This window comes from Clytia hemisphaerica, unplaced genomic scaffold, assembly GCF_902728285.1.
Source record: "Clytia hemisphaerica strain Z4C2 unplaced genomic scaffold, Clytia hemisphaerica genome assembly, whole genome shotgun sequence".
Classification (NCBI taxonomy): domain Eukaryota; kingdom Metazoa; phylum Cnidaria; class Hydrozoa; order Leptothecata; family Clytiidae; genus Clytia; species Clytia hemisphaerica.
This window is the reverse complement of record NW_027104421.1, coordinates 22,663-35,365: the sequence shown is the minus strand read 5'-3', so window position 1 is coordinate 35,365 and position 12,703 is coordinate 22,663. Positions and strand designations below refer to the sequence as shown.

The window sequence follows — 12,703 nt, the reverse complement described above, 5'->3', positions numbered from 1 at the left end:
AATTGCAAGCCTGACAGTAAAAATCTGATGTATCTTTATAGTTTTGACTCGAACCCATTTTAATTTGTTTTGCGCATTGTGTCGACATATCAGGCTCATTTTCAGATGGCTTCAGAAAAATTAGGTATGAAGTAACTACACTGTAAAGGTCGGAAACGTTTAGTAAAATGCACTGTAAGGGTCCGATTTTGAAAGCCATTTTTATGGTGGCAATCGAGTGCCCCCCCTCCCCTAGTACTCTCGTATCGATGACTATATTAAAAAAAGAGAAGATTTTGAAGAAGAAAGCAGCACACGCTGAATTTTTCTCCGTGTTAAAAGGATTAGATTTTAGTATTAGTGTAAATTTTCCCTCACTCAAACAATGGAAATATGTGACAGAATTATCTGACTATCTATCCTCTTCATGAATTATTGAACTCCTTCAGAATGATTTTTCCTGGATCCAGTCAGGATCAACATGAATGAATATCCACGTCCCATGCAGATTCACCACTGAGAAAGGAAATCTTCTTTTCGTGGCGTAAAGTGATACGAAAAAATAGCCTTTTTTCTCTCGAGCTTTAAAGGGAATAAATTATCAGGCGGGCATTGTTTCTTACTCTCATAGAATCCGTTCTCGGTACATTAACACTATGTGCGAACATACCAGACATTTACGAAAATTTCAAAATTCATTGCCGTAATGCTTTTTTCACATGTACGTAAAATCTTACTTTAGACCTTACGAAAAATTGTTCGTAAGGCTGTCTTTTGGGAATTTCTCCAACATTACGTAGAGTTTTTGTTGATTAAGAGGGTCGTACGTGACTTTTCCTTCCGTTCAAAACTTTTTGAACGTAAGCAAACTCTACATAAGGCCTTAAAACAATACGTAAGCTTAGGGAAATTCCCACCCTTCAAGGTCTTAAGTAAAATTTTACGTACATGTGAAAAAAGCTTAAAACGTTAGATTACTGTCTGGTGCAGAATAATTTAGACTTTTAAAGTACCCCATTTCTATCCTCTTTGCGCAACTCTGCTTTGTTTTTAGTGACTGTTTATGGCCCGAACTTTTAACGAGTTGCTTTTAGGCAAGGTTACATAATTCGGCCATTAGATGAATTCCTTTTTTTTTGGTTTGGGAGAATTTTTATGTCACATGGAATTATTTTATGAGGATTTAACTCTTTAACAATATTAGAGTAACCTAACCGTTATTGCGCTTGTATCGCTTTTCGGCAATCCCTTAGAGCTCATAAAATGCTTTTGAAGATGATGAACGTCATAGGCCACTGAAAGTTATATCTACTAGGGTTTTCTCGTTCATGTAATAAATTTCTTTCTTTTTTTCACTTTTCAGGTTGTTCCTTTCACAGGTTGAATGTGTATAAAATTTGAGAGGAAGTTTGTATTTTTAATTTCTACCAATTATAACTTTGGTGTGTTATTTTTACGCTGAAAAATAAACTGTATTATAACTTTATCTAAAAACCAATTTACTGTAACCCTTCATCTTTTGATTTTTTGTTTGGTCACTCACTCCCTGCTGTAAAAAGATGGAAAGATTACTGTTTTAGTGGATTATGAGAAGTTTTGTTGTTGCCAGTTTCCATTATATAGTCCAGGTAGATTTTAGTAACTTTGAATTTTTAATAAAATATTTCTTCATTCAATCTTAAATTAATCTCTCTGTGAAGCACAAAAAAGACTGGTTCACAATTCTTCAATATAAATCATTGCAAGCCTACGTTTAAAAGCAATTTGTTTTTTGGTAATGTAAATTATTTTATCTCATATTTCTTTTTTATTACAACTTTGATTTATTCGTGCTAAAAAACGAATCGCTATCTCTTCCTACTCCGTTTTGTAATAGGGAAATAAAATAGACTAAAAGCTGATAAATTGTCTGTGTCTCCCACTAAAATCTCCTGTTTAGTTTGAGAAGCTTGAAAAGAATTTTTTAGTTTGTAATATATCATGACTGTTGTCCAATTTAACCACTGTTACTTTACTATCTGATAACCATGAATTTTATAACTGCACACTATAATTCCGAAAACATGTGTTTTATGATCCGCCATATTTGTTTACGTCTTGAATTCGATTGTTTTAGTTAGAACCCAGGCTCTCATTAATAAGCCGCTGACCATTACGTAATCGATCTCGACATGGTTAAGAGAAGTTCGGGTTTTAATCAATACATTTTTCCAAATAAAACATTGTGTTAAAATAAATTCTTTTAATTTTTGTATCAAAACGAAGGAATTTTAGTTTTTGAGACCATATTTTTGATTTTTAGCAGACAACCTTTCTTTGAAAAAGAAATATTCGTATTTATATCTCTGATCATTATCATTTTCTCCCAACTTTTTCTTTTCAGAAAGACATGAAAATAATCTAGAAATAAAACAGTGAGTGCCAGAAATAGCTTCAAAACAACTTGCGAATTGAGAGCAACTTTGGGCGTACATGACTGGTTAGTATTTTTAGAAAGTTTATTCTTTCTCTCTTTTATTACCGAATCGCCGTGAACTGCTATTTTTACATTTTAATCAATGTACTAATGTATTAAAATAACTTTTGTTTATAATGGCGAAACATACATATTAAGGTATGCTGCAGAAAATTGTCAGCTACCTGATATGCAGTTGTAATTTTTTTCTGTTGTTTACAGCAAAATGATTATTTTTTGCAAACAGTATGTTTCTGAGAATAAAATATATAAAGTGTGTCACTTACTTAATAAAGAATATTGAATTCTAGGTTAACAAAGAAGAGGTTGATTTGGATTTCTGTTCCGAGAATTCACCAAAATTTTCTTTAATATTTTCTCACTTTTCAAGAGAAGAAGCTTTTTTACACTCGCGAAACAAAATAATAAGTTAAGAATCTGTTTTAAATATATTTAGTAGCTACAGTACAAAAATAAAAATAGAAGTTGGAGGACAAAACACGAATAGATCTCTCTTTCTTATCAGTTCAAATTTTTGCAGTACTAAACTTTATGAGAGATATATTTTGGCAGCATATGCAATTTATGCAAAGAAAAAGTTCTCGAAAAAAATGCAACTAATACTGATGAATAATTTAGTACATCTGCATCTTCGGTTTTGTCTTGCTTATCAATCACCCTCGAAATTTTTCAATTGACACGAGAAAGAAGAGAAGGTGAAATCTTCAGAAAAGAAAAATACACTAGGTCCAAAGTATGTTTCGCCATTATTGCAATTATATTCGTTTCCTATATATCTGTCTACGGAGGTATTTTTACTGCCTTTCTACACAAAAAAAAACCACATACCAACGTTGCATACCAATAAAAACTAGTGTATCATTTGAATGAAATTTTCCTATTCGTGCTTCAGCTCACTTTCTGTACAATGCTTAATGAGGCATTAATTCAGTTAAAACATGTAAATAAAAATCAAACAACGCTAATTTGATTTTTTCCGCAAAAAATCTGATGGTTTATGGTTGTCAATTTTCAAACATTGTTGAACAAATTATACTGTCTGTTTTGTTTAAAAATTTTTTCCAAATGTTATAAGCCTCACTTTGCATAAAGAATCACGCAAACTATAAGACCAGCTTTTGAGAGAGAGAGAGCTCGTACAACTTTCACAAATTAGTGTGTTTGGGGTCAGGGTACCCGATCTTTGACTTATATATTGATCGGGTATGCAAAGCTTTTGTTACTTTTCTTTACTTATTATGAAAGTATTACAATGTTCTAATAAGCTTCTCTTTGAGAAAAAAATTCTTTCAAAACTTGTTCATTATAGCGTGCACCGTTTATTATAAAAGTTCAACTTCGGCTTTATAGTTTCTTCCTATTAAATTGAGGTGAAAGTTATAACACAAAAATGCGTGTCTTTTTTATAGAAGAGAGAGCTATTTTGTCATATCTATCTTTTTTTGTTGAATGTAGTGATTTTTAAATAGAGCTTTCAAGGCTTTTTGTGGAAGGGAGATTTTTAAAACATTTTTTGATGTTTTTACAATCAATAGTTTTGTTTACACTGACAACTCAAACTCCTTTGCTCTCATAACTGTTATCTTTCCTTGAAAATAATAAAATAAAGAAAAGGCCTTGCTTTCTATTCATTCCTTACTATGGCTACCCTCTATTTTTCTTTTGTTATTATAACGTATACCATTTATTTTCATTTCTGTAGTGCGCCTCTTTATCGAGGACTAGTGACGTCAAACTGGCTTCTGTGGCGAGCTTCGAACACACGCCAACGGCTCCGCGAGTCCCAAACACGTTGAATTTGCCAAAAACACAACAGAAAAAGAACGGTTTAGGAGGCCATCCAACTAAAATGGGTCGAAAGAAAATCCAAATCTCTCGAATCAACGATGAAAGGAACCGTCAGGTATAATAAAACCTTTTAAATTTTTTGTTGTAATTTTTTCTTCTCCCTCTCCTGATGACCTCCTACCCATCAAAGTGAAATGTATTTATTTATTTTTGCAATCAAAATAGTGAAATTCTATTTGAAGGGCCACAGTGAGACTAAAAGTGGCCTTGACTAGAGGATGTGTTATTGCTTTTGTAAACATTTAGAAATATTTTAAATGTTGAACTCTGAAAAGTCAATGAGTAAATGATTTTCAAGGTCAATATTGAAAATATAGATTAAACAAAAATTTGTGTCTTTCATATTCAAAGGAGGATGCTTTTTACTGACCATATCCCTGAAATCACTTATTTGTTTTACCAATTATCAATTTTTGACAGAGGATATTTTACACCAAAATTTTTGTGGTCATATATTTATATGTCTGTAACAAGATACTTCTTATGCTACTCAATGAAAAAGGGTGACTCAAGCCTATTCATTTTCTCCTATGATTGGTTACAACTTGTAATAAATGGGTTTTAATATATAATTATTAGGCCACAGGATAAGAGATCTAGAATTTTTTGCTTCTATTCACAAACATCAATAAGATTTGATTATTTGAATCACTGTTTCATGTAAAGTTATAGCATCTCAATCAGTATTGTTTTTTTCTCAAAATTCATGAATAAAACAATGTATCGTATTCATAAGTGAAAATAATCAATTTCAGCATGAAATCTGATCAAGAAACTATCTGATACAAAAGTTCACTGTGTTATATTGCCTTTGATTGCCTTCAACTGCTTTCAATATAAAAATTGCGCAAAAAAAGTTGTAAGAGAATTTTTTACAGGAAGTTGTTAACATTAATTTCTTCTTGAAAAAGAAATAGCATTCCTTTTACTTCCCTTGTCAACATCCTTCCCTTAAAAGTTACATCATTGATCATTTTCATTTTGGTGTTGCTCATTTTTCTTACAAAAGGGAAATTCAAGGCTTTACATATTATGAACTGTATCATTTCATTAAGTATCATCATATTTCAAAATCATTGACCTCGATATTGATACTGAAAATTTTTATACATAATGTTTTAAACCCATGCAGTGATAATGCACCGTTGTTGTGTCTACTACCTATTGCAATTTGTCTACCGTCCTTTTTCTGCAGTCACCATTGTTGAGTGATAAATCTCATCTATTAATTCATAAGATTCAATGTCACGTAGATCTGTTTTATAGTGATTAAAAAGGGCTGATAATGGGGATGAATTCATTTTAGTTTTATGAGAGAAATCTACATTAATTACAAATTTTAATGATAAATTTTAGCAGAATGCATTGTCATTTGGCATAAATTGATTGAGCGAAAAAGAAATCAATTGATTTACAACTTGTTTTTGTCATTTATTTGTAAAAGGATGTCATTTAGGAGAAAGCTTTTTTTAATTCCCTATAATTGCCCTCAATTATTGCTAGGATGCAAAAGTCAAAAGGTTCAAACTGTCATATACTTGACTTGTATAATCAGTGACGTTATTCTGTCAAAACAAAAAAAACATTTTTTCAAAACTCTTAAAAAACTTAAAGTTTAACATTTTTATACTTTCCTTAGATATTTTTCTGTCTCTACTTCTAAAAGAACATTTTAACAAAAAAGTAGAATGGAGTAATTACACAATCATTTCAAATTAATTGAAACATAATTACACTTTAATGTTGTACCATTAGTGGATAATTTCATCCCTTTCATATTTATATTAAACATCTAATTATTGTTTCATATTTTATAAATATTGTTCTTCTTCATTAACCCTATTATGCAATCTTTTACCACACAGAGAATTATTTCAGAGACACAAAGAAATTATGAAATTCCATATGAAAATTACAAGAATGGAAAGTTGAAATTATGTTTTGGCTTGCCTCACTGATAACTTGTGCCAAAAGCCTGATACGTCCCAATATTGTCTACATTCTCTCTACTTTTATGACACATGTTTCTTAATAAGAACAAACTATATCAGAACATAGGGCTCAAGATATTAAGAACAAGTTAAGAAAATGTTTTGGCTTTAAGGAATTTCTTAGTAAATGCATAAGAATACTCATAAAATGGTGAAAATAAAAAACATTTTACAGTAAGAACATTTTTAGGCTTATGACTCAAAAAATTATAATATAATATAAAAGTAAAATCAAACGCAATTACTTTTACTTTCTCCTTAATTGATATTAGTAGGGATGGAGGTTATGTTTAATTTCTGCTAGGAACTGAAAGTTACAAATTTTTAAATCTATTCAACTTGATTTTGCCAAACCTTCAATTTTCTCCTTAAATTCTGTCAAACAGCATAGTGCGGAAAGGGGTCTGACCCCCCTTCTTAAATGATCCCCCCTTCTCGGCATCCCCCCAACCTTTAAAAATGCCTATCCCCCAAGGGTTTCGGGCTAAATTTTTTATGGTAAAAAGGGAAGGGAAACAGTAAAGAAAAATTAAGTCTGGCAAATATAATACCACTTTTTAGTGAAAATAAAGAACTTCCTTTCATGCAGACCAAATTTCATAACAGTGCTGGAAAATAATCTACAATATATGTAAGCCCCCCTTAAACGATCCCCCCCTCCTTGCTATCCCCCCCCCCCCTTTTTAGTGAAAATTTCTGACCCCCCCCCCCTTCTTCACTTTTTTGGAAGGTGTCATCCCCCCGGGTTCGAACTATGAACAGTCTAAACAAGCACAACAATACCACGGTAAGTGTAAACCACAGGTTGCAGGTTTCAGGTCACAGGTTACAGGTTACAGGTCACAGGTCAGTGTTGGTCAGCTTTAATTACTGTAAAACACAAAAAAAATGTTTGAAAAACAGTTGTTAATGTCAAAAATATAATTCCAAAGGTATTTTATTGATCTAGAACTATTTTAAAGCTAAATATCTACCCACGTGCTGACCATGTGATTTCGCGTTTTATTCCGTGTATAACACGGACCTGTAATAGTTGTATTATATATTACATCTATATCACACATGTAAAAAAAATAACTTTTCAATGTTATACGCATGTTACGTATGTTATATACAAAGAATAAAGAAATATTCGAATATCGATCTCAACCTTTGCTTAACATAACATAACAGGAAAATAGCTATTTCACAATCACTATGTCATATCTCATTTTATCTCCTGCATCACCTTGGGTATGATAACAAGAATTGATGAAAATAGCGTCAATGGGATTATATTTTATAAATGTTTCAATATTTTTATCCCCTGCTTTGTATTTTTGATAAAATGACCACACCTTTTTCATCTCTCTAAAACAGCTCTCTTGGAGTATTTATTGTTTTCAAAACCTGTCAATCTATATCCACTTGCAGCGTCAGCATCCTATTATGCATGAAGAATATTTTATTGTTAATTGGCGTACAAAAGCTCATACTTTCAGATAACATAATTATTTACATAATTTAAGTGTCATTTGTTGTCAATATTTGGGGATGATGATTTGTCGTTTAAGTCTTCTAAATAACATTATTAACATATTTTGATATTAGATTTCCATTAGTTATAATATTTTCAGGAACTTATGTTATGAGTTGTATGTTATGAATTGTATGTTACGAGTGCGTTACAGTTTTCCGGTCTGTGTTTTGTTAACCTGTAACCTGTGACCTGTAACCTGTAACCTGTGACCTGTAACCTGCAACCTGTAACCTGCGGTTTACACTTACCGACAATACCAGCACCAAAAATCCCTTTGAAATTCCCAATTTCCATCAACAATTCAGGAATAGAATATTTTTCCAAATTCTGAAACTCCGATAATATTTTGTTTTTCTGGACTGAAATAGACCTATTTTCTGTCTTAGACATAGGACCTAATTTCCGAAATTACGTCCAAATATTCATAAAATTTTGCCACTCCGCCCCAAAAATTGCATGATTCTGCTCCTCGGACAACCATGAAACTATTCAAAACCGTATATGTATAACAGTTGCGAAGCCCTCAAAAGTACCCTACTAATGTTAACAAATGATGACTAATGTAAAAATGTCTCTAAAACGCAATGGATCAAAACGCGTATCCAAACACTTTCATACAAATGCTTAAAAAAGTTGGTATTGTGAAGTATGATTATGAAAGATCTACATAATGTTAGAAATAAGGTTTTTCTAAGTTTATCATTTCTTCAATTTCAGGTCACCTTCACTAAAAGGAAATTTGGTCTGATGAAGAAGGCTTATGAACTAAGCATCCTGTGTGATTGTGAAATTGCCTTGATTATCTTCAACTCCAGTAACAAGTTATTCCAATATGCAAGCACAGACATGGATAAGATTTTGCTGAAATATACAGAATACAATGAACCACACGAAAGTAGAACAAATGCAGATATTCACGAGGTATCTTACTCTCTTCATAATTATAAAGTTTGTCAGCAGCTTTCTACAACACTAGCTTAGATACTGCCTTTGACTGAACCAAACCTAAAGTAGCCCAACAACATCAATGATAGCAGGGACCTAGATCTAGCTGGAGCCTTAATTCATTCTTAAAATACAAGAGGAGATTGGATGAGAGTGTCCTGAAACCAAATGCCTAAAAAATGATAGATGGTGTGACATCAGCTGAATCAGAGGGCTGTGAAGTAAGTAAGTTCGCAGTCAAGGGCAATCTGAAGGCTCCCTTTTTTCTAGCTGTCTTCCCTGAGGGGCACCATTCCTTTCCCTGGATTTCTGCACTTGCCCTTGATCAATTGCTGAGCATCAAGCAGAAAGGCATCAAGTACCATTTTGGGAATATTTGTTATGACCAGACAGGGGGTTGAACCTACAACCTTGTGCATCATAGCTGGATGCTCTACCTCTATACTACTGCTAGAGAGCTGAGGAGAACTGTTTATGCTTTAAATTAAAATGATGTTGAACCTTTGTATTTAGAATTAGCACTTTCAAATTCTCTCTATTTTTGTAGACAATTTCAAGAAAAGAAAACAAGAATTGTGGATCTCCAGATGATGACTCTGTAAGGGAAATTTATCTTGACCCACCCCTGCTTCTCCACACAATTCACATAGATCTGTAAATAAAAGCAGTGGAACTATCATGTCATGGGAACTATTTTCTATTTCTCAATTTCTTAGTGTGATTGCAACAAACAAAGAAATTTTTTATTGACCTATCATTTATCAATAATTATCTTTGATTGTTTGCTCCCCTCTCTGGCTTTTTCTTTCTTCTTCCCTATTGAGATACCATATGCTTCCTTTTGGATTGTCATGGTTTCTCAAATTTGAAGAAAGACCCTCCTTCTTTTTATATTGCAAACTGATACCTGCAACTTATAATAAATAATGTCTATACTAATGCAAAAAAAATTACTTAATTTGAAAGCTTTCTTTAATATTGATTTTGTGCTGCTCTTTCTCTCTCCCTCTCTTCATAAGGCCATGTTAGACGCAACATTTTCTGCCAACATTTTAGAAAATTTTCTTAAGATAGGTAAAATTTTACCATATGTGAGCTTTTAAAAATTTTATTTTTTTTTCTCACACTTTACCTTTTAGTTTGTCCTTACTCCAAGAACTGAAATGAAATACCAAAAGATTAACGAAGAATTTGAAATTATGATGAAAAAGTCCTCAAATGGGGTAAGAAGTTTTTTATGAATTACCCAAAGTAAAGTAGAAGTAAGATTTCAGTTTGAAACTGATATCGAGAATTTTCAGCACATCTCAGATTTGATTAGCCATTAAACACACCGAAAAACTTTCTCCAATTTCTTCAGACTTGACAACTTTTAAAAACTCAAGCTTTGTACCTTATTTGACTAGGAAAAATCTTTTGTGTAAAAAGAGGACATAGAAGGTAGAAATGATGATTCTTATATCCAGGAAAATACCTGAAGACCTGGAAATGTGTTCGGTCACAAATTGAGATTATACTAGCCAAATAAATAGTAGGTCTACTTAAGTTATTAACACGCTTTACAACACGTCTATTGTTGTCTATTTTCTTAGGTAACTTCAAGTTACCCACAGATGGGATCCTTACCACACAATATGCCCTCTCCCCATGACGATACTGGAAAAGATATGAGATCAACAACTCCTTTACAAAGAGATGGTAGATTGTCTGCTAGCCCACACCCTCATGCACGTAAGTTGATGGTTTTACGTTAAAATAAACAAAATGAATAAAAACCACGTTGACCCAGCCAAAAATATACTGGTTTTTAAGCAAGTTGTTTATTTGTTCTTTAAAAGACATACTTCCCAGTTACAAGTTTCATATAAATTTTTTTAGCGCTTCATCATGGATTAACATCACCGCCACCACAAAACTTATCTTTACCAAGTCGCAGTCCACACCCAATGAACCCACCACCTCTAGGAAACACGAATAACAATATCAGTCGAAGTGGAACACCAAACATGAAACAAGGAGGAATGCAAAATTCACGAGCTCAACAAAATCACACACCGAATCAACAACTGATGCATGGAAACATGGGAAACTCTGAGTCAATGCCAAACAATATGCCTAGTCAGACCTTTGGAGGTGGAGGAGGAGGTGGCTCAATGCAACCGCCAAGCTTGCCATCAAATTTCCCAACGAGTTATTCAAGTTATGATGTAGATACTGGTCAAATGTCTTATGGAGTTACCTCAATGAACAACAGCATACATTCTAGTCAAGCAATATCCCACAATCCAACACTGCAAAGGTATTTGCTTTCTTTATAGTTTAAAACAATTTTTGCTACGAATTTAATCATTTGGAACCAATACCTGTGTCCCATCCCATGCAAGTAAATATTGCATTTAGTACTCGCACGGTCAGTTTTAACATTCTCTTTTTCTAACATTTTTACCTTCAGGTCACACAGTTTGAACAACAACAAACCAAACATGAACATCAAAGTTGAGCCACCAGACCACATGAGGGGGCCGTCCCCTTCTATTCACAACTTTCAATCTCCTAATCCATTTCATCATACTGCGCCACCATCGCACCATAAAGACTTTAGTGACCAGAATAATATGATGTCACTTGGTGGTGGTGGGCCTATGTCTAAGAGACAGCGTATAGAAGGCCATAATGATGGATGGCAGTAGCCCAGTTTAGACACTGTGTCAATGATAACGCAACATAATGCGGGTAAACCCACCATGCTAGCCTGACAGATAGGCTATAATCACCATAATTGGGTGTAGTAGCGCCATAATGAGTTAAATTATGCTTTTCACACCTCGTTCAGAAAGATTGGATGGTTTCTTTTTTGAGTAATAGTTGGTTGGTGTTTATTTTTGCTGCTGGAACGAAAGTGTATTATTTTCCCTTGTTCCTGTATAAACTTTCTTAAGAAGGCATTCAGTTAGTCTTTTTCATCATTTATAAACTCAACCTTGTTCATATACTAAAGACAGTTAATTGACTCATTTAAGGAAAAAAAAACTAAAATTTTCTTTCAATTTTTTAAAAATACTTTTCATTTCTTTTTCCAATATATTTTTTTGTTGTTTTGTTCACTCGTATAATTATGTAAATAGTTTTTCTTAAAAAAGCCAAAATTTAAGACAATGACAGTTTTTATTATTGAAATAAGGCGCTTTTTTAATATTTGCAAGAAATTTTATTACGGATTACTAGTCAACTTTATCCAAATTATTTTTGGGGGTATTTCAACAAGTTAGGTGTAACATAATCTTCCAAACTTTTTGTTTCTGACAGTGACGAGCTACTCTCATGTACCTAATACTTCAATCGTAGAAATTTTAGCGAGACTAATTTTAGCGTATATTAGCGAGTCAGTAAAATCTTGATTTTTTTTGGATTTATTTTAGCGAATCACGATTTCGATTCGGCGTGTTTTAGCGAGATTTATTTTAGCGAAAATAGGGAAAACTCGCTAAAACGCTAAAATTAGTCTCGCTAAAATTTCTACGATTACAGTAGCCGTCTCCCTCCCGCTAATTAATCTTTCGAAAATTTTCCACCCAGGACATTTTTATTGGAACCCCCTCCCCCCGCTTATTAAGTTTTGAGGTTTTTTCCAACTTCCCCTCCCCCGGCTATTAGGTACCCGAGAGTAACCCAATTCATGCAATCTTTAACTCACTCCTCGGGCGAATGTCTTACTCCAAAAAATCTCACTTAAATTAAACAAAAAATGCTTGGTTACGTCAATTTCGCATTCCCTGAGTTTAGCAGCTTGAGAAGATTTGTTTATTTTATAATTTTTTCGTATATGGTTCAGAGATTTGCTGCAGTTTGTTTTCTACTTTCAATGTATTTTTCTTAGCATGATGTAGTTTTGTTTAGTCTTATTTTCAATTGCTTCATCTGATCTGAGTGCTTGAAATATGGATT

At 32.9% G+C, this 12,703-nt stretch overlaps 2 protein-coding genes across 2 annotated transcripts in view; both read left to right on the top strand.

Annotated features, from left to right (window-relative positions):
• The window catches only part of LOC136820351 (NADH-quinone oxidoreductase subunit B-like), a 201,439-nt gene extending 199,952 nt beyond the window's left edge, over positions 1-1,487 (top strand). Inside the window, exon 11 of the mRNA XM_067076538.1 lies at positions 1,341-1,487. The gene's annotated coding sequence lies outside the window, so the exon portion shown is untranslated. The remainder of the gene's footprint in view (positions 1-1,340) is intronic.
• An 881-nt stretch (positions 1,488-2,368) lies between these two features.
• Positions 2,369-11,982, top strand: LOC136820350 (myocyte-specific enhancer factor 2C-like). Its single transcript, XM_067076537.1, has 8 exons — positions 2,369-2,458; positions 4,158-4,358; positions 8,531-8,734; positions 9,306-9,356; positions 9,898-9,981; positions 10,351-10,489; positions 10,637-11,057; positions 11,211-11,982. The coding sequence occupies exons 2-8, from the start codon at positions 4,305-4,307 to the stop codon at positions 11,446-11,448; spliced, it is 1,191 nt and encodes a 396-aa protein (XP_066932638.1). The 5' UTR covers positions 2,369-2,458; positions 4,158-4,304; the 3' UTR covers positions 11,449-11,982.
• The last annotated feature ends 721 nt before the right edge of the window (positions 11,983-12,703 follow it).